The sequence below is a fragment of the Schistocerca americana genome, chromosome 1 (assembly GCF_021461395.2).
Source record: "Schistocerca americana isolate TAMUIC-IGC-003095 chromosome 1, iqSchAmer2.1, whole genome shotgun sequence".
Taxonomy (NCBI): domain Eukaryota; kingdom Metazoa; phylum Arthropoda; class Insecta; order Orthoptera; family Acrididae; genus Schistocerca; species Schistocerca americana.
This window is the reverse complement of record NC_060119.1, coordinates 303240848-303268287: the sequence shown is the minus strand read 5'-3', so window position 1 is coordinate 303268287 and position 27440 is coordinate 303240848. Positions and strand designations below refer to the sequence as shown.

At 40.5% G+C, this 27440-nt stretch overlaps 1 protein-coding gene across 3 annotated transcripts in view; it reads right to left on the bottom strand.

Annotated features, from left to right (window-relative positions):
- LOC124595689 (citramalyl-CoA lyase, mitochondrial-like) overlaps positions 1-27440 on the bottom strand; it is a 193063-nt gene that overhangs the window by 57084 nt on the left and 108539 nt on the right. For all 3 annotated transcript variants that reach the window (XM_047134566.1, XM_047134557.1, XM_047134550.1), the window contains exons 5-6: positions 11832-12027; positions 11604-11717 (exon numbers count right to left, since the gene is read on the bottom strand). In XM_047134566.1, the coding sequence (XP_046990522.1) occupies positions 11604-11717; positions 11832-12027 (310 nt within the window). The remainder of the gene's footprint in view (positions 1-11603; positions 11718-11831; positions 12028-27440) is intronic.

Sequence of the window (27440 nt, the reverse complement as noted above, 5' to 3'; positions counted from 1 at the left end):
CAGTCACTCAAAACAATTCAGTTTTCCTCTCTCCTAACTGTTGGAATAATTTTCTTTGTCTCATCATACATTCTTTCAGTCTCTTCATCATCTGCAGAACTAGCTGGCATATAATTCACACTATATCTAACTTCAAGCTATCCATTTCCCTTTTCAAGTTTTCTAGCCTATATACTTGATTAAGGGATCTAACATTCCACATTCTGATCTGCAGAATGCCAGTTTTGTTTTTCCATATGATGACATCATACTGAGTATTTCTTGCCCAGAGTTCCAAATGGAGTACTAACTTATCTCTGAAATATTTTATGCAGAAGGATCCATTACCAATTAGCCATATAGCAGAGCTGCATGTTCTTGGAAAAAATAACAACTTGTATCACATTCAAAGTAAGTGATCTTTAAAATTTTGTATGTTAAAAGTAATATCTAGTTCCTGCTTGTGTTAACCATGAATTGAAAAGCATTCTTTTCTCTACAAGATATCAAATTTTTGGAAAGTAGAAAAAAATGCTTGTACAAATTCAGTGTGTTTGCTGTTGACCTATAATTCCCACTGAAGGTTGTAAAATGTTGTGAGACTTTTCTCCTGAACAAAATGAATCATTCTAGCTTGAAGTTCAGCGATGAATCTGCAATTTGTCTTCACTTACTGACAAAATTATAATCACTGCAAATTTTATGCTTCAAGCCTTTTTCAGAGAAGGATAGCAACATTTTAAAAAAATGAGGCTAACTAATGAAACTCTGGCAAACCAGCTACAAAAATTCAGTAATCATAATTTATTTGGGAAAAAGTGTGTTCAAATTGTCATGTGGAACTTTGTATCAAATTAGTTTCTGTTACAGCATCAGCATCATTTGATGAAGATGTGCAAGTGTAAGCATGTGAAATATTTAACAGCAGTTCAAGTTTTTTTTTCTTTTGAACTTCTTAAAATTTAGGGCTCATTTAACATGATTTAAATTATTATGCCAGATACAAAGTTATTCATCCACAAAACGTAATACATAGTCAAGCAGTATCTGCCAGTGGCTTGTATCCTAATTGGTTACAGCAGCCAGTAGTTTCAAAAAAACAGTCACACACATATTGCTGTGATTATACTCAGCTGCTGTCAGTCATGAGAGGAAAACAATGCACATTTCTACTCATGATGAGAAAATTCATATTCGCGTAATTGCATCAAGGAGTGCAAAAGATTTCAGCATGATTTTGTGTCTATGGGATAGTGATTAAAACAAATGTAAATTGAGAAGTGAAAAAGGTGTGCTAGTAGCACCAGAGGAAAAGATAGCACAAAGTTAATTCTGATTGACTACAGAATTGAGCACTTGAATTTTTTGCGGATGGTGAGTCCCATAGGCTCTGCCTTGGGACAAGCGTCTTTGTTTCTGCCAGAACTGATAGAGTAAAAATTCAGAATTATAAACAACTCCTGCTGCAGCAGTGATTGACTGAAACATGATTAAGGAATACAGTGCAAGAGAAATGAGTAGCTTTGAGAGATGAAACAGTGAAAGCAGCAGGATTCACATAGGTAATCTGTACTAAGCTTTCTGAATATTTTAGTATTATTTGCAGCAATTAACATGCTTCCACTACTATCATCCATCCTCTCTCTGCAATATGGATTCCATGTGGGATTTAAATTTTCCAAATTTCTGGTTTGAGGTAGCTTTCTGTTCCTAGCACCACGTGGGCATTATTTCAGTTGTACACCATGAACCAAAGGCAAGAGAGCTCATTGTCATCAGAGAACCACTCACTGTAATATGCTAGCACAGCAGTACACAACAGCATCCACTTAGGTGCCGAAGCCCACTTGACATTTGATGGCCAGCATGTTACTGAAACCAGGGACACTTTGCCTTGTGTTGCATATAACATCTGTGGCAATCACAATACAACAAACCCACTCTGGTGCATATAAATATTGGAAGTCCAGCCAGGCTGGTCAGCGGATCAGCGAGTCATCGTGTTAGTCTCTGTTGTAGTGTAGGCTTCTGCCATGAGGCCACCACTGCTCAACAGACATCCTGACAGGACCACCTGCCAGGGAGCCCAGCCACAGCACTGATGGGTCAAGGGTTGAATTAAGGCCCTCCCAGCCACAAAGCCACTGGGCATCCACCAGTCCCAAATAGCGTCTGCCAGATGCAGGCCTGGGTTCACAGCCAGATGCCTACATCATCTCATACCATGCCAACTACAGCTAAACTTACCTACAATCTAGCCCTGCTGTAGCACCTTGCCCTGCAGCTGAGTAAGCACCACTGGCCACGTGTGTGTGCACAAGTCACAAGGTTCCCTCACTATCATGCTGAGCTCTACATAGCAGCAGGTGGCTAACTAACCTATACACATCATGCACTACAGTCCATGCGAACAATGTCCACCACCCAGTGCCTACATGACTGACCACAAGTTACTGGTATACACTACTGTGAAGTAAATACAGATTTCTGTTGACAACTATCTGTTTTGATTTTCCATGGCCCACCAATCTCCACCAGATAACACCCACACCCATTACAACACTGACAGGTGAGATTAGCTCTGACAGCTTTCCATGGAAATTTATCTTTGCCTTCATGCTGAGATAGACAGTCTCCTGTATCATCTATATGCATCACGCACTATGGTCCACCTGTACTATGCCCACCACCCAGCACCCACCTGAAGTAGACATGAGTTAATGGTATACACTGTTGGGAAGTAAATAATTGTTTCTACTGACAACTAGCTGCATTTGACTCACTAAGCTTCACCAGAGGACATCCAGACCTGTTACACCATTTATAGATGAGATTATCTATGACACTTTTAGTGCCACTCTCTACAAGTAATGGGGCTAGTATTCTACCCTCTCTGAAATCAGGACTGATGAGAGGCTTCTCTACCCAAAACCCCACGTGTGCACACCAGCTGTTCTCTGCTACCTAAGTAGCCACTTTAATCATGTAATACACACCTGACCAATTAAAAGGATCCTATGTAGTAACAAAGTAATAAACAAAACCTATCTAAGCCACAAAAATATGGCTTTATTCATAATCTGTGAACAAAAACAGCAAAACCTCTCAGAGCTCCACAAGACACAGAACAACTGATGTGTACGATACAAAACAGAATAACATAGGGAGATCAGTCAGCTCTGTGCATTTACATCTGTGCGAGCTCCCAGTAGATGGTGTGGCAGAAATTGCGTCGTGTGTATGCCTCCCACAGGCAGGCTCCAGTGGTCATCCTTCACTGATATAGTTGGCAGTCAACTCAAACACACACATGTGGTGACACAACAATTGGCACACTCACACTCACAAGCACTAGTAGCAGAATACAGCACACCTCCCCCTTATGCATACCCAGGTGATGGAGGAGATGCTGGCAGCCCAACGAGGGACTCATCCACTGCCTCCGGAGTAGTGGCAGCCAGTGCTGACAGAGGGGACAGGATGATATGCCCGGTGGGCACCAGAGCAAAGTGTTGGATTGTATGGGAACACAGGTAAGAACAGGGGTGGTGGGCACACATGGTGCTGATGACAGCACCAGAGAGGAGAGTGGCTTTGCCATCTCTACATTGTCACCAGGCAGTGTGGAGGAGATGGGGTGGACCCACTGGCAAGGGGGCCAGCAGAGGCAGTCCAACCAGAACAGCATGCTGCAGCAACAGACCTGAGGCGAGAGACGGACATGAGCCCAGCCCCAGGAAGATGGAACCCAAGGGCACCACACATGAAGGAGGAAGCTAAAGGAACAGGGGCACCTCCTCAGCAGGTTATGACAGGCCTGAGGCAGAGGGTGGCAGGGCTGACTGCAGAGACAGGGGCCACACCCAAAAACTTGTAGCTTCTGGCAGCGAGTGGGGTTGCAATTGATGAAATTGGTGTTCCACCAGTCTGTCAGCTGTACAGATGCCACAAGACTGCATCCCTGCTGGCGGGCAACAGTAGTCAGTGTTCACTTGGGCGGCAGGTGATCAAACCACACCAGCGACCCCTGTGTAAAGTGACCATATGAACCTGACTGCAGCCATGAAGCAACTCAGTTGGGCTCTGCTCCCCCATAGGTGGACCTGCAAAGTCTATATAAATGCATTCCCATGGCTGGTGGGGAGTTGGCCAGGGGGACAAGGATGCCCTAGGTGCTGCCTATTGTTAGGAGCACTACCCACAAACTGCAACAAAATGGACAATTTCGCCATCAATCTCTGGCCAAAAAATGCATCCCCCAGCTAACAGTTTAGTGCACAAAACTTCCCACTGGCCCTGGTGGAGAATGTGTAGAACCTTGCTCCATAACACTTCAGGAATAACTACTGTGGGAGAGAGCTCTTCTGTGGACAACAGCAAACCACCATCAAAAACAGAGACACAATACTATAAGGAAAAACAGTTGAACAGGGGATACAAACCCTGACCCAGAGCTTTATCTGGCCAGCCTTGCTGAACAAACTGAACCATCTGACGGAAAACCTGGTTAGTGGCAATGGCAGCGACTAAGCACAAGCCCATAACTTGGAAACTGGCACCCTTGGCCTGCATTTCATTATGAAGATGGAAGCAAAGCAACTCGTCATGATCAAAGCTGGAATCAGGATCCACAGGAAGACAGGACAAGGTGTCCGTATTGGTGTGTTTAGATGTAGGTCAAAATTGGATTTCACAATTGTAGCAAGACAAAACAGCACCCAGAATTGTAGGCAGTGTGTTATCTTGTCAGGGAAAGAAATGCAAGGGATAAACAAGGCAAGGCAAGTGTATATGGTCAGTAATAAGGCAAAACTTGAAGCCATATGGAAAAACATGAAATTTTTGTAGAGCATAGACGATGGCAAGAGCCTCTTTTTCACCTGAGCGTAATGTTGCTGGGATTGAATGAGAGATTTAGAGCTGAAAACAAGAGATCGTTCAGAGCCGCTGGCATATTAGTGTGCTAGGACCATGTCGAGGCTATATTTTGAGGCATCAGTCACCAAAACTGTGTGCTGGTCTGGAGAGAATGTAGCTTAACAAGGGGCCAAAAATAGTTTGGATTTCAACATTTGAAAAGAACATCCACAGTCCAAGCTCCAGCAAAAAAGTACATTCATCTGTAACAAGGCATGCAACAGGTGGGCCAATGTAGCTGCCCTTGGCAGGAGTTCATAGCATTCGGTTATCTCCCCTATGAAGGCTGGAAGCTCCTTTATGGATGAGGGCCGAGGCATAGACTAAAGAGTGGAAATGTGGTCTGGCAGAGGGCGAACCTCATCCCATGAGACCTCAAACCCCAAATAAACAATAGAAGGTTGAAGAAACTGAGATTTCTTGAGGTTACACCATTAGCCTGTGGACTGTAAGACAGAAAACAAAGGGTGCAAATTTTTCAAATGATCAGCCATGGAGGAGCCTATGACAACAATATTGTCCAGATAATTCATGCAACCCGGGACAGGCATAGTCAATTGCTCTAAAAATCACTGGAAAGTAGCAGGTGTGCTATCCACAGCAAAATGAAGGTGCAAATATTGATAGAGACCAAAAGCAGTATTCAAAACCACAAGAGACTCTTCGTCCACAGGAACCTGCAGATATGTTTCAGACAAATCGATTTTAGAAAAGTATTGGCCGCCTGATATTTTCCCCCCACAGTTTCTCTTGGTGCAGGAGATGATGTGTACCTGTAATCAACTGTGCATTGACAGTAGTACTGAAGTTTCCCCAATGGCTTCTGCGCTACAACCATCGGAGATGATCATTCACTAGCCATAATAGGTTGCACCACCCTTTCAGATTTAAGTCTGTCCAATTCTTCTTTCACTTGATTTTTCAGGGATATGGGAATAGAATGCACATGACAAAACTGAGGCCAAGCTGTAGATTTCAAATAAATATGACCAGAAAAATTTGTAGCACACCCTACACCTTCCAAGTATAAGCCCAAAAACTCCTCACAAACTGTTGTCCAACTGAAAATACGGTACCTGCTCAGACACAATGTGAACTACATCAGTGACAGAAAATCAAAATGTCTGAAATGTGTCCATCCTGAACAAGTTCTCAACACTGGCATCAACAACCACCAAAAATCTAATTGAACAAACCACTGACTTGTAAGAGGCAGATTCAAGATAAATTGTTCCAACAACACGATGTTCTGTTTGTTGTGACTGATCAGCTTCCACGTAATATGTGTCAAACGCATTGAGCCTAAACTCACATAGGTTTGAGAATTCAATAAAATTACTGCAGCACCTGTGTCAACCTGTACCCAGAGCACTTGACAAAAAGCACTTAATTCGATAAACAACTTGTGGAAAGTCAAGAGCATTGGAGTCACACAGTTTATGTCTATGTCCATATCCTGGGAACCTTCAGCGAACAATGCCCTTCTTCTAGCAGAATTACAAGCAGCCCAGTGCCTAGGGCATGCTGAACCCCATGCTAGACAAAACAGAAAGGACAAGATGGAAACAGAGACTGCTGATGCTGCAGTATTTGTGGCTGTTTGACCCAGCCTTATTCTGCTTGGTGCTAAGCCCACATGTTTACTGCTGCCACTGCCGCTTCCTCGTGCAAGATGTCTGTTGTCCTTGTGGACACATCTTGTGACACTACTGCCACATTTCCCCATACTTCAATTTGGTCACCCATTGCCTGAGAAGCTTCAAAAGATTGTGCTATTTGCACAAAACTTTTGCCAACAGTAGGTTTCCATAGAGTAAAGCCTCCCGGCACTCTTCTTTGTCTGGAGCTAAACAGTTAATTGTGTCATGCACAATAGAGCCTGCATAAGAGTCATTATGGTCATCAATAATGAACTGACACTTATGGCTAAGGCCATGAATTTCAGCCGCCCAGGCCCTGTATGACTGGTTTGGTTTTTTGCAGCATCGCAGAATTCCGACTCACACTGTTATGGCACGTTCATTTGCAATAGTAGTTGGAAAATAAACTGCACATGTGATAAAAAGTAAGAGCTGAAACTTCCTGGCAGATTAAAACTGTGTGCAGGACCGAGACTCGAACTCGGGACTTCTGCCTTCCACGGGCAAGTGCTCCACCATCTGAGCTACCAAAGCACGACTCACACCCTGTCCTCACTGCTACAATTCTGCCAGTACCTCATCTCCTACCTTCCAAACTTCACAAAAGCTCTCCTGTGAACCTTGCAGAACTAGCACTCCTGGAAGAAAGGATATTGCAAAGACGTGGCTTAGCCACAGCCTGGGAGAAGTTTCCAGAATGACATTCTCACTCTGTAGTAGAGTGTGCGCTGACATGAAATTTCCTGGCAGATTCAAACTGGGTGCCGGACCGAGAGTGCTAGGGAGAGCTTCCGTGAAGTTTGGAATGTGGGGGATGAGGTATTGGTAGAACTGAAGCTGTGAGCACTGGGTGTGAGTCGTGCTTGGGTAGCTCAGATGGTAGAGCACTTGCCCACGGAAGGCAAAGGTCCCAAGTTCCAGTCTTGGTCTGGCACACAGTTTTAATCTGCCAGGAAGTTTCATATCAGTACACACTCTGCTGCAGAGTGAAAATCTCATTCTAAAAGTAAGAGCCATTGATTCTTGTAAAGAGGCAAGCAAACACAGTACTTGATACCTTAAGTGGAATCCATGACAGGAAGACGGCTTTGCACAAATTCGAGTCTGTCACAATGAAAGCCAAAAATTGCTGTCTGAGTCTTTTTTCATAAACTTCCCAATCCTTGGCTGAATCATCATAAGGAGGAAAATTAGGTGGTAGGATTCTGGTGAAACGGTATCCTGTCTGTTAATGGAAGCCAACAAAATGGTCACAGCTGAAGTAAGCTCTTCAATCAGGGAGAGTAGTATGGCAGACATACTGAATAAACCTCATGAAATCACATTTAAAGATTGCACACGCAGAACCTACCCCATCCTTTGTCAATTGTGTAGTAACCAAGTAATACAAAAAATTAATACAAGACACTATTTTCCTAACAATGATTATCAAACTCACACTCTGCACTTGTCCAAGCCTTTCAGTTCCAACAGACAAGGTGTCCCACGCTGGCTCTCGGCAATGTGCAAGACCTGAAATGTGTCTTTAAGGCATAAAGGGTCAGCCATGTAACCAGTATTCATTTTTGTGTTCTGCCCAGAGATTCAGGACAGCGACACCATTCACTATGCAATCTAAAGTAAATGTGAACTGGACAGGTCGACAGTATCGGAAGGCATTTATGAAACCAGGGTTCCCAAGGGACATCAGAGAAAATGGAGGTGCCACAGTTTTTGCCACGAGAGTGTCATCAGCACTGCAGCCTAAATCCTGATGAATGCCCAATTCAGCTAACAACAGTTTCTAGGCATTGGCCAATTCACTTTGCATATGAACACAATAGATCGAGTTCTTGGCCTGAGCTGCCAGAGTTGGTGGTCGTGTGTGTGTGTGTGTGTGTGTGTGTGTGTGTGTGTGAGTTTTTCCTTTTCCAACAAAGGCTGTAAGCTTATGTGTAAGTGTTATTTAATTGTGCCTGTCTGCAACTTAGAATGTTATAGTTATGGTACGTAGCAATCTATCTTTCCCTACATTGTTGATATCCCTACCTAGAGTTTCCAGTGTTTGATTTTGCCGAACAGCTTTTCTTCCATCCTACAATCCCGTGATGTTTTCCTTTGTACTATTTTCTGCAGCATTACTCTTCTGCACCTGTTCTTTTTCTTCTTTCCTGTGTTTTTGGACTGTCCTCCAAACCGCATCTACTTCTGAGCCACACTGTTATTAATAATCATTCACGCACAACACAGTCTTCATGATCATTCGGAATGTTGATGCAGCATCTGATGCCTCTGTTTTTTTTCTCTGATAGTTGTAATTTTATTTATTACTACCGGTCCCACTTCACCCTTTGTCTTGACATACTTCAGTGTTTTGTTTTCCACACCTGTTCATGCCACACAAACTTGGATCCTCAACCTAACACATCCCCATTCCCTTCTCTTCCCTTGTTGCAACACACACACACACACACACACACACACACACACACACACACACACACACTCTTCCGTATCGCACCCATTCCTTTTCTCCCACATTTCGGTGCATTTTTAAAGTATTTGCGTGTATTTTTACATAGTTTTGTGGGGTTTTGCACATTTTTGCGTACTTGTGCATGTTTTTGCGTGTCTTTACATGTCTGTTCTCTATCCAGCTCCTCTCACAACCATCAAGACCTATTTGGCCCATTTCTGGGTTATTCCCATTTCCTTTACATCATTTATGCTACAATGGACCCCTGCTACATATTTCCGCAAAAAAGTGACATTCTGCCTGACCTGCCAGAGTTAACAGTCAATGTGTTTGGGAGGTGTGCTTTCTTGTGTAAACGAATGATGTGTGTGTTTCTCTTTTCTGACAAAGGCTGTGGCCAAAAGCTTATGTGTAGGTATCTTTTAACTGTGCCTGTCTGCAACTTGGCTGAAAGACTATGTGTAACTGTCTTTTATTGTGCCTATCTGCAACTCATCGTGTTATCTTTATGGTAAGTAGCAATCTCTCCTATGCTACATTTTTTATATTCTTATCTGAAGTTTCCATTGTTTGATTTCATCACAGCCTATAGAGAGAGTCTAGACAGCAAGTACACTAAACTGCCTCATCCATCTGTTGCGAGCCCTATAGCCTCCTGAGTTGCCATACATAAGCACTAATGTTCGGTGTCCCCAGTGAAAGGATATAAAATGTGATAAAAGATACCCACAGCCCATGGCCTTTTATGTGGTATACACTAAGGTGACAAAAGTCATGCGATAGCAAAATGCACATATACAAATGGTGGTAGTACTGTGTACACAAGGTATAAAAGAGCAGTGCATTAATAGAACAGTCATTTGTACTAAAGTGAGTCATGCGGAAAGGTTTCCGATGTGATTATGGCTGCACAACAGGATTTAACAACTTTGAATGCAGAATGGTAGATGGAAATAAGTGTATGGAACATTCTGTTTCAGAGATCATTAGGGGATTAAATATTCCTCTCATTTTGGACAATGTAGCTGCCATCACCTTCATTTAATGACACAGATGAGTGGCATCTGCACAGGGTTCTATTGCTAACAGACTAGCAACACTGCATGAAATAACCACAAAAACCAATGAGTGACATTGGACAAACGTATCTGTTTGGACAGTGCAGCAAATTTTGCTAATAATGGGCTATGGTAGCAAACAACCAATGTGAGTGGCTTTGTTAACAGCATGACATTGCCTCTACATGCAGCCCCTCTCCTCGTCTTGTGATGATATCACTTGGATCCTAGATTACTGGAAAAATGTGGCCTCATTAGATGAGTACCAATTTCAGCTGGTAAGAGCAGATGGTAGGGTTTGAGTGTGGTGCAGACCCAAGTTGTGAACAAGGCACTGTGCATGCTGGTTGTGACTCCATAATGGCCTGGGCTGTGTTTACATGGAATGGATTTGGTCCTCTGGTATAACTGAACTGGTCAGTTATTTACTATTTAAAACAGTCTTGATCATGATTTTTGATAAATAAATCGTGATCAAGACTGTTTTTAATAGTAAATAGTTGTAAGACAATGATCACTGCCACTCCCATAATGTATTCAGAACTGATCAATGACTGGAAATGTTTATGTTTGACTATCTGAAGACCATTTGCAGCCATTCATGGACTTCATGATCCCAAGCAAAGATGGAATTTTTAGGGATGACAATTCACTATGTCACTGGGCCACAGTTGTTTGCAATTGGTTTGAAGAACATTCTGGACAGTTCAAGCTAATGGTTTAGCCATCCTGATTGCCCAACATAAATCCCATCAAACATTTATATGGCATAATAGAGAGGTCAGTTATTGAACAAAATCCTGCACTGGCAGCATTTTCACGATTATGGGTTGCTATAGAGGCAGCAGTATTTCTGCAGGGGACTTCCAATGACTTGCTGAGTCCATGTTAAGACAAGCTGCTGCACTAAGCTGGGTGGAAGGAGGTCCAACAATATTAGGTGGTATCCCATGACTTTTGTCACCTCAGTGTGTACTGTATCCCTATCATACAGTCATGTGCCATAGTGTTGCCACTGCACATGTCATCACAATGTCTCATAGAAATTTTTTCCAGGTACACCATTTTCAAAAATGTGTCATCAGGTTTTAAGATATCTAGAGTCACCAAGTTCAACAGTTTGTCATCAGTTTCAAAGGCAAGCTATCAGGATTGATGTATCAAGACAGTTATTTCAGATGTGTAAAATTCTGATATTATAATTCAATGGTTTAAAGTTAACCCTCAAGAAGACCTATTCACATTTCCTTAACACCACTCTTAATGTATTCTGCCACTTGTTTGGCCTCTTGAATCTTACAACTGTCTTGTCACACACTTGATTTTTTGAATACTACGTATCTAACCCTGACTTTGCTAAATCATGTTAACTTTCTGACACACCACGATAATACTAGCATTATCTTGACTTGTTCCATATCCTGGAAGGTATTTATATTTAGATAATACTATCTATTATGACAGAATAAGAACTACAGTGCCACAACAGTAACGATAAATCACTTTCAGATTTTGTTTATTTACTCAATATAAAATAATACTTGTTTCACATACCTTTATAATTAATGTCAACCATATCAACTGCTTGAAAGCTGAAAGCTTTTGCTATTAACACAAGCCTCTGGCGAGCATACAGTATTTCGTAACCATCATCTGATCGTGAAATGCCTGAAAGAATCAGAAAACATCATTAAAATTGTGAGAAAGTAAATTATAGAAAATAAATGTATGCAATATATTAAAGACAGGTTTTGTACATCTATTTAAAATTTTATGTTTTACCAAGATCAGCGCACAAGTCATCACTTCCAATGACCAATGCAACAGGTAAAAAACATGACTTTTCAGCCAGTTCAATAGATTTTTGACATATTTTGGGTAAGTCCATTATTCCTTTGGCTGATTCAATAAATAAGATTAAGTTCATCTTTATTTTATTCCTCTCATCTCCTATGATTACGCTTAGTTTGTCTGCAAACTGTTGGAGAATATTAGACATAAGTAAATTTAAATTATATTACACACAAAAATCTTTTTCTAAGAAGTACAGTACTGATAAAATAGTTGTAAACATGACTGTCAATGTTATATATAAAGAAGGAAAAGGATATATTGATTAAATCTATCCTCTGCAACAGCATAAACTGAACAAAAGATATAATGTGCAAGATAACAACAAAATCTGCATTTTTGCACTATTAAAAATTACAAAGCATGTTGCAGAGGGTATTTTTCCTACTGAACTATATATTACTGTTTTTTCTGTTTAATTTGGGGACTGAGTATAGAATTAATGATTGTAGGCAAACCCATTATTCAGCGAGAGCTGTTACTGCAGTCTGATTTAAAGTATGAGGGGGAGTCAATTAAAAACTGAACCTGTCGCAGTGGGACCATGGAATGGTATCCTTCAAAAGTAATCACAACATGCATTAATACATTTATCTCAGATAAGATGATCAATTCCTATTTTATAGAATGTGGCTGCAGACAGTTCCACAACTGCATCAACTCTTGCACTTCCTTGTCCAACTGAAATCAACATCCATGTGTCTTTCTTCAGGTCACCAAAGATGAAAAAGTCACACGGTGAAAGATCTGCTTGTATGGAGGATCTTCCATTGTTTCCCAACCAAATTACTGAAGTGTAGCCTTCATCCAATTGGCAATGTGAGTGTGGGCATTGTCATGCAGCAATATGATTCATTCTGATAGCTCCAGCATTTGCTTGACGTGATTTAGGGAAACTAAAGAAAACCTAAATCAGGATGGCTGGATGAAGATTGGAGCTTCCACCCTCCCGAATAAATGGCCAGTCTGTTTAAAACAGTGCTACCTTATTCACTTTATCCCTAGTGTACATACTTTCTTTAACAAAGAAGTGATTTAATAATGTTTCTATTTTGTGTGCAACAACTTCCCATATATTCGCCAGGAAAACTGAGTCAGCACATCTCTGCAATGAGTGAGATGATGATCTCAGAAAGAGGAGGATAAGTTGTTAGTATTGTACATTTGAGTGTAGATTTTTTAAGAAAAGAAAAGAAAGCAAAAACCATAGTACAGTATGAGACAGCTTTGTGAAATGATAGTTGTTTTATTATTGTTATTATTATTTATTTGATTTACATTTTTTACCAAACTCATGCTGTGTGTTACGTAAATAATCCTTCATTGTGTACAACATTTTGCTTAACTGGAACTTTTTAAATGCCTTTCTAAATAGGTTTCTTTTAGTAATCTCTTTACAATCTCCTTGGGCAATGTATCATACAGTTTTATTTCTTGGTACAAAAAATTCTATTTTTAGTTTTATGGTTATTCTTTCCTGGTAAATGTAAGCTAAGTCTATATCTTGTTTCATGGTTATGGAAGGAGCAGCAGTTCGTGCTGTAATTATCGATGTCATTTTTAATGTGTACAACTGATTGGTAAATTATTCACATTGCGTAGTTGAAATCATCATTGTTTCGAACAGATCTTTACAAAAGGGCTATAGGTAATTTCCAAGATCTCTTGCAAGCAATATACAAATAGCCGTACCGTAGGTGCAACAACAATGGAGAGGTATCTGATGAGAGGCCAGACAAACGTGTGGTTCCTGAAGACGGGCAGTAGCCTTTTCAGTAGTTGCAGGGGCAACAGTCTAGATCAGGCTGTTCGAACCAAGCTCCAGGGAGCCAAAGTGCTCACTGCGGCAGCTTGGAGCCCACGTGGAGGGGGAAAGTGAACTCACTGCCCCCTGACCGCATACAGCCGCAACTGACGCAATAATCCGTGTTCAATGACAGCTATGACTAGCCACGGGAGCCCTGTACCTCTATTAGAGGATACCTTTCTATTCATTGAGAGGGATGGTCGTCCGCAGGGTATTGTATGTCATAAAGTATTTAATTCTGCGAAGAGGTACAGTATACAATGGCATTATACACGTCTTCACGCAGCGCACTATGATCAGGTAGAAGGCGTTGCACGCAGAGAACTGGTAGCCAGGCTTAAGAATGACATACCAGGGGATGTAAGTTTAAAAACGGTTTCGTAATATGGAGGGTATCAAAACATGCAACATAGTTTGTGTTCTGTAATGCGTTTATAATTTTCAGGTGAATGAGAGCGGAGAAAACACTACGGAATCTGCAATTCGAGCAAGCTGCAAGGTCGCTCACATCATTGCGATGAGTGGCAAGCCGTTTTCAGTGGGACCACTCGTAAAATCATGCATGGTAGCAGTTGCAGAATGTTGGTTTCCAAGGGATGTGCAGGCAATTGAAGGGGTTTGCCTGTGGTAGCAAACAATGTCTTGTTGAATCCTGAACATGGCAGCGGATTTAGAGACACAGCTCAGGAAAAAGGCAGAGAGCCTTGTTGCATTTTCGCTAGTGCTTGATGAAAGCACTGACATATCGGACTGTGCTCAGCTTGGAGTCTTCGTGCGTGGTGTCGACATGGAGCTGCAGAACTCTTGGATGTGGTACCACTCGATTACACTGCAACAGGACATGACATTTTTGAAGCTGTTTGTGAATCAGTGGACAATATGAATTTGCCGTGGGATAAGCTCCATTCTGTAACAACAGATGGTGCACCTCAAATGATTGGGCGTCATCAAGGTTTTGCTTCTCGTTTGAAAAATAAACTCAGGGACGAATTCGAGAAAGACATTTAGACTCTTCATTGTTTTATTCACCAAGAGGCACTGTGTGCTGAAACAGTAGAGCTAGGTGGCGTAATGAAATATGTCGCGAAGTGTGTGAATTTTGTGCAGCTTCACGGTATGAATCATCGCCAATTCAAAGGATTCCTGAAAGATATGGAAGCGGAGTATGGGGATATACCTTACCACAGTATAGTTCATTGGCTGAGTCAGGGAAAAGTTCTTGATGTTTTCTTTACCATTTGTGAGGAAATATCCCTTTTTCTCTAAATGAAAGGGGAAGAAATGCATTGTCTGAAAGATATAAAATGGATATCAGACCTGGCGTTCCTAGCTGACATAACTATGCATCTGAATGATTTAAATCTGTCATCGAGGGCAAAGGGCAGCTAATTGTTGACATGCATGACCAGATCAAAGCATTCATGGAAAAGTTACGTTTATTTGAGAGGCAGATGAGTAACGGACATTTAATGTTCTCCAATTGTCTTGCTTCTTTAAAACTACCTGAAGGTACTACTTTCGGCGATTACCAAGCAAAGTTAAAGCAGGTCATCACATAGTTTGAAACACAATTCCGAGACCTCACTAGTTTGGAAATGGAGCTTAAGGTGTTCAACGCTGCTTTTTCTGTTTCCCCTGATGACTTGTCATCGTCACTTCAATTGGAGATTATTGATTTGTAAAATTCAACTTTGTTGAAAGAGAGGTACTACATACAACACGTTGGATTTGTCACGATGGTATCATTCATTACAGCAAAAAAACATTTCCCAAGCTGCACAACAATGACACTCAGATCATGTGCATCTTTGGATCTACGTATTGTTGTGAGCAGCTTTTCTCAGCAATGAAAAGAGTAAAAAGTAAGGAACGATCATTTCTTAAGGATGCAACAATGAAGGCCATCCTCCGCATTACCACTGTGAACACTTTGACGCCTGATATTTCCGATCTTGTAATGAAAAGAAAATGTCAAGCTACAGAGGCTCAATAAATTTCTTGTAAAACAGTTGTTTCTTATTTATTTCCTGAACATCGTATTTCCTGGTGTAGCATGTCACCACATCTTAGCAGCTAAGAGTATGAGGTTGTCGATCTTGTAAGATGCAGCTGGCACATCAAAACGCTTGCCTTGCTGCCTGCCTCAGCCAGCCATGCCACGTGCCGGACCACTTGAATGGTCACTGTGAGCAACACGGCTTCCTGGAGCAGGGAGCGCTCCGCAGCTCACAACGGAGCCGACGAGCTGGAACAGCCTGGTCTAGATGATTGACTGATCTGGCCTTGTAACACTAACCAAAATGGCCTTGCTGTGCTGGCACTGCTTCCCGAAGGCATGCAGCTTTTTCCGTATGGTTAAATGATGATGGCGTCATCTTGGGTAAAATATTCCGGAGGTAAAATACTCCGACATTTGGATCTCCAGGTGGGGACTACTCAGGAGGATGTCGTTATCAGTAGAAAGAAAACTGGCGTTCTACGGATCAGAGCCTGGAATGTCAGATCCCTTAATCGGGCAGGTAGGTTAGAAAATTTAAAAAGGGAAATGGATAGGTTAAAGTTAGATATATTGGGAATTTGTGAAGTTCGGTGGCAGGAAGAACAAGACTTCTGGTCAGGTGAAATCACAGCTATAAATACAAAATCAACTAGGGGTAATGCAGGAGTATATTTAATAATGAATAAAAAAATAGGAGTGTGGGTAAGCAACTATAAACAGCATAGTGAATGCATTATTGTGGCCAAGATAGAGAAGAAGCCCACACCTACTACAGTAGTACAAGTTTATATGCCAACTAGCTCCGCAGATAATGGAGAGATTAATGAAATGTATGTTGAGATAAAAGATATTATTCAGATAGTGAAGGGAGACGAAATTTCAATAGTCATGGGTGACTGGAATTCGATAGCAGGAAAAGGAAGAGAAGAAAATATAGTAGGTGAATATGAAATGGGGGTAAGAAATGAAAGAGGAAGCTGCCTGCTAGAATTTTGCACGGAGCATAACTTAATCATAGCTAACACTTGGTTCAAGAATCATGAAAGAAGGTTGTATACATGGAAGAGGCCTGGAGATACTAGAAGGTTTCAGATAGATTATATAATGGTAAGACAGAGATTTAGGAACCATGTTTTAAAATGTAAGACATTTCCAAGGGCAGATGTGGACTCTGACCACAATCTATTAGTTATGAACTGTAGATTAAAACTGAAGAGACTGCAAAAAGGTGAGAATTTAAGGACCTGGATAAACTGACAGAACCAGAGGTTGTAGAGAGTTTCAGGGAGAGCATTAGGGAAAGATTGACAAGAATGGTGGAAAGAAATATACCGTAAAATGGGGCGACTTTGTGACTGGTGGGGTGACTTTGTGACAAGGGATCGAGTTTTCATATTTTAAATCTCGCGCCGCGACCGCTCGTCTCAGGAAAGAGCTGCACCACGCATTTAGTTTGTCAGACACGCCACGCCACATAGCGGCAGCAGGGTGAAGCTTCTGCACACGCATAGTTCCTTCCGACGCCGTTGCTTAGAAACGCTGTTATTTACGTTTTCGTAAAACGAGGGAAACTTTATATTGTGAAAACGTTTATGTTAAGGACGCAACTAAAACAGGTATGTACATTTGTTTGTTAATATGTTGGGGAAATTATTGTAGAATATTGATTAAATCAAGCCATGTTTGTTGAACATATGAGACAAAAACTGAAATGCACGCACTTTGTGTGGCGACTTTGTGACACCCCAACTTGTCACAAAGTCACCCCACCATGGTTTTAGGTTATATTTTATCACGTTTTTTGTCTTTCAAGCACTGAAAAGAAGATGAGGTCTTATAAAAGGAAGTTGGGTGCAAGAGCCTATAGAAATTACTCTCCAGAGACATTAGATAAAGCCGTTAAATTGGTTTTAACAAAGAAAATGACCCTGCGAGCACCATCTGAAAGATTAGTGGCAGTTCTTTAATTTTTCATACACTGTCACACAGGAAGTAAACGTTTTATTGGATACTGTAAGGCTAAAATAGACGTTTAGATGACGATCTGTTTGGCGTTTTTAAGCAAATTCTTCTGCTTGAATAGGGAGCAAAATACAGCTATGTACACCAGGAAGTTACCTACATTCCTTTATTTTGTTACAAACTTTACTGTCATAAAACGGGTTTTTACACCAATTTGCAACTTCTGGCATTTGTAAAGGAAGCATTTATGCAAATTTTAAACCTACCTTCATAAAATTCTGATATTTTTGGCATTTTTTGTATTAAACATCTTTTAAAAGGTATGGTATTTTTTTCTGAATTATACCATACTGGTATATATGTTTTATACGTTCTTTTTCTCTGCTTTTAGGTTCAATATTCATCGAAACACATTGTGGAACAAAACCAAAGAGATAAAACGTTCGACCACCTCAAACTCAGAGACAGTCAAACCTAAAAGACAGCATGGGGGTCAACCTATTTTTACAAAAGAAGAAGAGGATACATTCGTTGCTCATTCCATTGCAATGGCATCTTATGGTTTCCCAATGACATTACTTGATTTGCGCTGTGTCGTCAAATCATATCTAGATCGAACCGGAAGAAAAGTTCCCGTGTTTGGAAATGGAAACTTTCCTGGGAGAGAGTGGGCCATGTCATTTATGAAGCGGCATAAGTATGTTCTCTCCGAACGTGTCGCCAAAAATATCACATATGCAAGAGCTGCGACTGATACTGAAGTGATTGACTCATATTTTGAGCATTTAGAGAAGGAGTTAGAGGGTATTCCGCCAGAAAAAATTTGGAATTACGACGAAACGAACGTCCGGGACGATCCGGGAAGCAAAAAAGGGTTGGTCAGAAGAGGAGCAAAATATCCAGAGCGGATACAAAATTGTTCCAAAGCGTGTACTTCGATTATGGTCTGTGGGAATGCCGCAGGACAGTTGGCTCCACTATACGTAAATTACAAGGCCGAGAACATGTGGTCGACCTGGACCGAAAATGGACCTGAAGGAGCCCGCTACAATCGTACTAAATCTGGATGGTTTGATCACCAAGTGTTTGAGGACTGGTTCATCAATCTTACGCTCCCCATACTGAAACAACAAGATGGCCAAAAAGTTCTTATTGGCGATAATTTGAGTTCGCATATTAACCTAGAGGTTATTCGACTCTGCGAAAAGTATGGGATAAAATTTATCGCACTCCCACCAAATGCGACACATCTACTGCAACCGCTAGATGTTGCCATATTCAGAGTTCTAAAACTGATTTGGCGTGAAATTTTGTCAGATTGGAAGCAATCGACATCTGGTAGCCGGTGCACATCAGTTCCAAAAGATGAACTGCCTGGTCTGTTAAAGAAAATGATGGACAAGCTGCAGGAGAACATCATAAAAAATCTCCAGTCAGGATTTAGGAAGACTGGGATTTTTCCGCTTAACAAAATGGAAGTCCTCCAAAGACTCCCGAAGGCCATCTTGGAAGAGAGCCTACAGTCCTTATCAGGAGTGGTTGGTGAGATCTTCATAGAAGAACTGCAGAAGAAGAGAGAAGAGGTTACAGGATGCCGGGCCCCCAAGAGAAGGAGAAGGCTCACTGTTCCAGCAGGCAGAAGTATCTCCAGTGCCGAAATCGAAGCCAGTAGGGCGGAACAGCCGAAAGGGAAGAACACAAAAGCCAGCACTTCCTCCAGACCCAGCGGATCCAAGGAAAAGGCTGTACTGGCAGGTGAGATGTCTGAAGAAAGCTCTTCAGATGAAGACAACAGCAGAGAGAGGAACTGGACGGATGAAGATCCCAGTGACCCCGACGTGCTGGATGAATCTTTCAGCTGTTTGGAGGATTCAGAACCTGAAATGTCTCCCACAAAAGTGATTCCAAATGATAAAGACGTCTTGGGAATCGACAGCATGGCTCCTGAAAAAAACGTTTTCAAAGTGGATGATTTTGTAGTGGTGAACTTTGAAGGGAAACTTTTTCCAGGAAGGGTGACTGAAGAAAAACAAGAGGGCTACATTGTCAGCGTTATGGAGAGGACCAAGATGCTCTGGAAGTGGCCTACTAAAGAAGACGCTATTCTGTACTCCAAAGAAGAAGTTTTGTACACTATCGACCCCCCAAGACCGGTAGGAAAGCGAGGGTTCTTTGAGGTGAAAAATCTAGATTAGGGAGCTCCTTTTTCATCACTTGTAAAAATGATGTAGCTCTACCAAAGCATCAAACACATGTACATTGATTAAATATACTTTTTAATTGGTCAAAATTGTGACATTATTTTTTTCCCATACTTTGTAACCCAAAAACAATGTTGTGGCAGAGTTTTCCCTTTATATAGTCGTTCATAAAAAAGATACAAATTTTTTGAAGACATAATCTTGTAAAGGAAGGTTGTAGCTATCTTATGATGCCATCCGTTTCAGTTTATGTTAAAAATTGATCAGTGTACGAGTGAAAACATGCAAAACTTGTCACAAAGTCACCCCATTTTACGGTAGTAGAAGAAGAATGGGTAACTTTGAGAGATGAAATAGTGAAGGCAGCAGCAAATCAAGTAGGTAAAAAGATGAGGGCTAGTAGAAACCCTTGGCTAACAGAAGAAATATTGAATTTAATTGATGAAAGGAGAAAATACAAAAATGCAGTTAATGAAGCATGCAAAAAGGAATACAACGTCTCAAAAATGAGATTGGCAGGAAGTGCAAAATGGCTAAGGAGGGATGGCTAGAGGACAAATGTAGGGATGTAGAGGCATATATCACTAGGGATAAGATAGATACTGCCTGCAGAAAAATTAAAGAGACCTTTGGAGAAAAGAGAACCACTTGTATGAATATCAAGGGGTCAGATAGAAACCCAGTTCTAAGCAAAGAATGGAAAGCAGAAAGGTGGAAGGACTATATATAGAGGGTCTATACAAGGGCAATATACTTGAGGACAGTATTACGGAAATGGAAGAGGATATAGATGAAGATGAAATGGGAGATATGGTAGTGCGTGAAGAGTTTGACAGAGCACTGAAAGACCTAAGTCAAAACAAGGCCCCAGGAGTAGACAACATTCCATTATAGCTACTGATAGCTTTGGGAGAGCCAGCCCTGATAAAACTCTACCATCTGGTGAGCAAGACATATGAGACAGGTGAAATACCCTCATACTTCAATAAGAATATAATAATTCCAATCCCAAAGAAAGCAGGTGTTGACAGATGTGAAAATTACCGAACTATCAGTTTGATAAGTCACGGCTGCAAAATACTAACAGGAATTCTTTACAGACAAATGGAAAAAGTGGTTGAAGCCGACCTCAGGGAAGATCAGTTTGGATTCCGCAGAAATGTTGGAACATGTGAGGCAATATTGACCCTATGACTTATCTTAGAAGACAGATTAAGGAAAGGCAAACCTACGTTTCAAGCATTTGCAGACTTAGAGAAAGCTTTTGACAATGTTGGCTGGAATACTCTCTTTCAAAATCTGAAGTTGGAAGGGGTCAAATACAGGGAGCGAAAGGCTATTTACAGTTTGTACAGAAATCAGATGGCAGTTATAAGAGCTGAGGGGCTTGAAAGGGAAGCAGTGGTTGGGAAGGGAGTGAGACAGGGTTGTAGCCTATCCCTGACATTATTCAATCTGTATATTGAGGAAGCAGTAAAGGAAACAAATGAAAAATTCAGAGTAGGAATTAAAATCCTTGGAGAAGAAATACAAACTTTGAGATTTGCCGATGATATTAAAGTTCTGTCAGAGACAGCAAAGGACCTGGAAGAGCAGTTGAACAGAATGGACAGTGTCTTGAAAGGAGGATATAACATGAACATCAACAAAAGCAAAACGAGGATAATGGAACGTAGTCAAATTAATTCGGGTGATGCTGAGGACTGAAGACCACAACAACAACAATAACAGATAGATGATGAAGGACAGTCTATTTCACTCTGCCCAGGTTTTCTGTGGTTTCCCTTAGGGCTCCCGTCTGAATGGAGAGCGACAAAAAGTACATGTCTCCAGCTTTAATTCTTAACAGACTATCCTTGGTAAAATAAAATATACTGTTTAAATATATGTACCAGTGACATTACAATTTTATAACCTCGTTGAACTGTGTAAAGGGTATTGATGTAAACTCAAAGTACGAGACAATCATAGAAATCTACAACTGAAATTATGTTACATATTGTGATGCGAAGTGAAAAGTTTAGTGAAAGTGCTTCATGTGACGTAATGTGGAATGCCATACCCGGACATTGGAACATGTGACCATGGCATTCCAGGGTGCCTTATGATGTCCCATGGCCCAGATTATAAGAACTATTAATTATTAAAAAATTTTCCACAATATTAAGCAATTATATTTGTCATATGTAAAAGAAAGTATACTGAAAGTCGAGGAATAATGTGATTACAAAGAAAAATTATTATCTGTAACATAAGTATTATTATTATCTTTGTTCTTTTTGGCATTGGCGTGAAACAAAAAGCGCCGGAAGCTCTCTTGCTTTGTCTTCTTCTGATAGGACACCATTGTGCACAATCTACATAATAAGGTGCGTATCTGTTTCATTATTTGAGCAGTGTGCTCCAATATATGTCTAAAGTATTGCTGTTGTTAATTTTAACTGTAACCTGCACTACATATCCCGTTTGCTTGTCCCATCATTTTTAAAGAATTTCAGATGCCGCACTGGCAGCAAACTGAACATCGCTGGATGGCAGTAATTGGCCGCCATTAAGCAGCAATTTCAAATTATCTTAATTATTATCCCGTTCTTTCCACAGGTGATGCTAGAGATTGGCAATATTATTTCTTTCATTTATTATCAATAGAAAACAGATATTTTCAAAGTACTTGATGATTTATTCAGACGATTTACATTACATGCAATAGGGTATCAGTATGGAATCTGTAACATGGTAATGAGGAAATTAATGTTACGCTACTGTCATGATGGGTCTGTAAGATGAGTTTATAGTTAATGATGATTTTTATTGGTGAACCGTAAGATAAGAATATTTTGTGAATGTGGGAATTAAAGAAAATGTGTTATGGTTTTATGATGAGGATAAAAAAAGTAAATTTTTTACATGAATGAGGCAGACTGAGAAAATATTACTATAGTCAGCCAATGTTAGCAATACCAAAACATCTAGTGCTTTAGTGAATAAAAAACGGTTATGGAAAATTAAAGGTGAGAAGTTTATAAGCTTTATCAGTTCAATTATTATTATGGTGTCTTTGTGAGGGAAAGGCATAATGGAGAGTGTTGTTTTTCAGATCTATTCAAAGTTATTGATAAACATATTTTTCTTGGTTTATAACACACACTGTACTATTATGAATAGAACACAAGGATTACAATGCAGAGCAATTTTTCTATTTGAGGTATATTGTTGATTTATGTGGTTTTATGGAATATTTTGTGATGTTGATAAGGTTTATGTTGAGATGAAGTGCTGTGAGAGATGAAGGTTTATTGTATTGTGAACTATAAATGCGTATGTGAAGTTTATGAGGTTCATAATGATGTTAGGGAAATGAAATATTAGGGACTTATTGGTGCTCTGTTTTGTAATCATTGTACTTTTGTTTATGATGGTATGCTGTAGAAAATTCTGAGAAATGACTATAAGGAAATCACAAAAAATGATGTTGACCATTGGCCTTTGATTATATGATAGATGTTTATGAAAGCTCGAGCTGTGTCCGATTTGTTGAAAATGCCTGAATTTTATTTAACATCTGCATGACCCCATAGCATTGGCATGAGAAAGAGTTAGTACTGATAGGAAATAACTTACAAATACTAAACACCTTGTTGCTGACTATAAATTATTAACACCTTGTGAAGTCATTTCCATGTTAATTTTAATCATAATGAACAGCACTTCAAAGCAGATTTCATTGGCATAATTTATAGCCAATATTTTTTTACTTAAGTAACTAAATAAATCAGTTTTTAAGAAAATATGTAAGTATGAGGTAACTGTCTCATCCTGCAACATAATTTGAAAGACTTGAAAAGCAATTTTTCATATGCTGTTGTATAATCCAGGGCTTCCCAACCTTTTCAGCTGGCGGACCCCTTCTTCAGTTGAAAATCCATGGCGGACCCCTAATCAGTCAAGAACACAGTAACTTTAAATTTCAGAGCGAAACCCATGGGAACTGAAAGCTTCTTAATCCAAGTGCCATGTTCCAGTAACACCCCCCCCCCCTCCCCCTCCGAAGTATCAATAGTCTTTGGTTTAGAGATGGATGAAAACAACTTGAAATTAACGATCCAATTTGAATTCTCACTGTATCCAGACACTTGCTAGTGGATTTACTCCCTTTTTTCAACGCACTATAGCCTCATTAAAATTACTTTGTAATTGACATTTCACACGTTGGAGCTGCCTTCCTCCAAGAGCAATCAATGTCACGTCCAAACTGTTCACTGATTGGTCGACAAAGCTCGCTCCGTGCATGCGTAAAAGGTTTCAGCGCATCTAGCGCCGTGAGCCGGCGCACAAGCGACCCCCGTATTGTTGCGAAACAGTCGATCAGAGAAGCCGCATTCTCTGGCACTAAACTGTGTATGCGTTCTCACTTAGGAACCGCAAAGGCTACTTGGGAATACGACCTGAAATAAAAGTAAACATGTTTGTCATACGAAAAAAAATAGTGATGAATTTGATTTTCACATCTTTATTCAGTAATTTTACTCATTATTTTACATGATTTGGTGAAAGGTGGCCGCGGACCCTCTAGAAAGAGTCGGCGGACCCCTAAGGGGTCCGCGGACCACATGTTGGGAAGCCCTGGTATAATCTATTATGCGTACGAAAACTAATGAATGCAAAATGTTTGAAGCAATCAGAGACTTAAGGACAAAATAAGTGACAACATAAATCGACAATTTTGCACATAGAATAGGTAGGGAGTTTGCTGACTTTGGTAGGGACACCATTTCATGAGTGGCGCCTTCCCTAGCTGGGTGAATCCATTCCTAATTTCTAGTGCACTTTTAACTCTTTCCTGTCTGAGGTCTATCCTATTTATATCACCACAACTTCTGTGTATGATCCTACTGACAGTGCTACCCCTATAGTATTCGCCATGTTAAGGGGAGGGAGGGGGGGTGGGAGGAAAAGTATTTGCAAAATAGAACAAGAAATACTTTTTGTTATAGAATATTTTTATATCTGTGGTTCAATGTTCTGTATGAAAGGTAAACTTAAAAGTAGGCCATTATATAATGTTGTTACAAAGATATTTCATTTGTATTATGAGAAAAAGGATTAAGTTCCTAACTAAGTGCATTGATTATGAGGTAAATTTGGAAGTATGACATTGTAAAATGTTGTTACAAAAACATTTCATTGGTTTATGAGAAAAAGGATTAAGTTGCTAACTAAGTGCATTAATTTTGTTCTATGATCCAAAATATTTTGCTATATTTTCTTAAAAAAACTTCAGATAACTCTATATGGACTAAGATGTTTTCTTTTGGTCATAGGCAATACCAGTCAATGATATTTCACCTATTAAAGGCAGATAGGTACACAGACACTCTCATGAAATACAAGTTTTACTGTCATGTTAAAATGATAAAATCACTGTTACGTGTACCACCCTTCTGCTAGTTCTATACATGTTATACGATATTTGGTAATAATTTGAGAGCTACAGGATAGGTAAAAGGTCAGACTTTGAAACTGTTTTCGAAACTTTGTGATAAAATACCTCAGTAATGCAAAATCTTGTTTTTGACCTCATCTGAATGAAGTGATGATGCTAAGGAGGCAAAATGTTGTATATCATGTAATGAAGAACCATTGCATATTGATTTTTTGTACTCCAAAATTTGCTGGGATAACCAGTTTTATTATGTTGTATAAAATTTTTTTTCATCTTTTATGCTTTCAAAATTTTTGTGGAGCTATTGTAATAAAATTGACTATGGTGAGATAAATGTACTAACCAGTCTTGGATCATATGAAGTGAGTGATATTACACCAAAAACATAAAAACCAAAAATCTACTACTACATAGCTACGCAAAAATGTTTAAATGTCATTTATAAATACTTAATGTAATTACAATGATGATGATGAACTTCTCAGAAAAGATAGACAATTAACTGTATGTTATTAATGAAATGTATGGTTCTTTAGAGTGTTTTGCATAAATAGATCAATGTATGATAGTAATTTCTTTGCTACATGATGTTAGAAATAAATCTTTGTTCTTTTGAAACAAATACTAACAAAGAGATAGAGGGGCTGGCCAGTACTTACCTCAGCTCAGTACAGCTGATAGATTCACAATACAGAACAGAAAATTTACATTCCTAGATTTCGGAACTTTGTTCCTTCATCAGGGAGGAGAGAGGGGAAAAAAAGGGAAGAAGGGAAAGTGGATTCAGTTACTCACAACCCAGGTTATGAAGCAACAGGGAAAGGTAAACAGGGAGGGTAGCAAGGATGGAGGCATGGTTGTCAGATGGAAGCCAGAGATATTCTACTGTTAAGTACTATGCCAGCTTCAAATCAAACAGGATGGATACAGAAGTAAAGAGGTATATAGTATAAAGATAAACACAACTACGTAGGATGAAAAGATGTGTGGATTGCTAAAGAGGAGAGGGAAAAAGGAGAAGACTGAAGAGTAAATGGGAGTGAGGTTGGTTAACGTAGGTTCAGTCCAGGGGGATGGCGGGATGAAAGGATGTGTTGGAGTGCAAGTTCCCATCTCCACAGTTCTGAGGGACTGGTGTTGGGTGGGAGAAGCCAAATGGCACATACGGTGTAGCAGGTTCCTAGGTCCCTAGAATTATGCTGGATGGCATGCTCTGCTACTGGGTATCGGACATCTCCTAGGCGGACAGTTCGTCTGTGCCCGTTCATGCGCTCAGCCAGTTTAGTTGTCGTCATACCGATGTAAAAGGCTGTGCAGTGCAGGCATGTCAGCTGATAAATGACATGTGTTGTTTCACATGTGGCCCTGCCTTGAATTGTGTATGTTTTACCAGCAGTGGGACTGGAGTAGGTGGTTGTGGGGGGATGCATGGGGCAGGTTTTGCAGCGGGGTCGGTTACAGGGGTAGGAACCGCTGGGTAGAGAAGGTGGTCTGGGAATATTGTAGGGTTTGACAAGGATGTTATGGAGGTTAGGGGGGCGACGAAAGGTAACTCTGGGTGGTGTGGGGAGAATACTGTCAAGGGATGATCTCATTTCAGAGCTTGACTTGAGAAAGTCATATCCCTGGCGGAGTAATTTGTTGATGTATTCGAGGCCAGGATAATACTGGGTGACAAGGGGGATGCTTCTGTGTGGTCTAGGGGTAGGAACATTGTTGTTGGACAGGGAGGAATGTATTGCTCGGGAGATCTGTTTGTGGGCAAGGTCTGCAGGATAGTTGCGGGAGAGGAAAGCACTGGTCAGGTTATTGGTGTAATTGTTGAGGGATTCATCACTGGAGCAGATACATTTGCCATGAATACCTAGGCTGTAGGGAAGGGAGCGTTTGATGTGGAATGGATGGCAGCTATCAAAGTGAAGGTACTGTTGTTTGTTTGTGGGTTTGATGTGGACAGAGGTGTGGATGTGAGCTTCAACAAGATGAAGGTCAACATCCAGGAAGGTGGCTTGGGTTTTGGAGAAGGACCAGGTGAAATTCAGATTCGAAAAGGAGTTGAGGTTATGGAGGAAATTAGGGAGTGTTTCTTCACCATGAGTCCAGACCACAAAGATGTCATCTATAAACC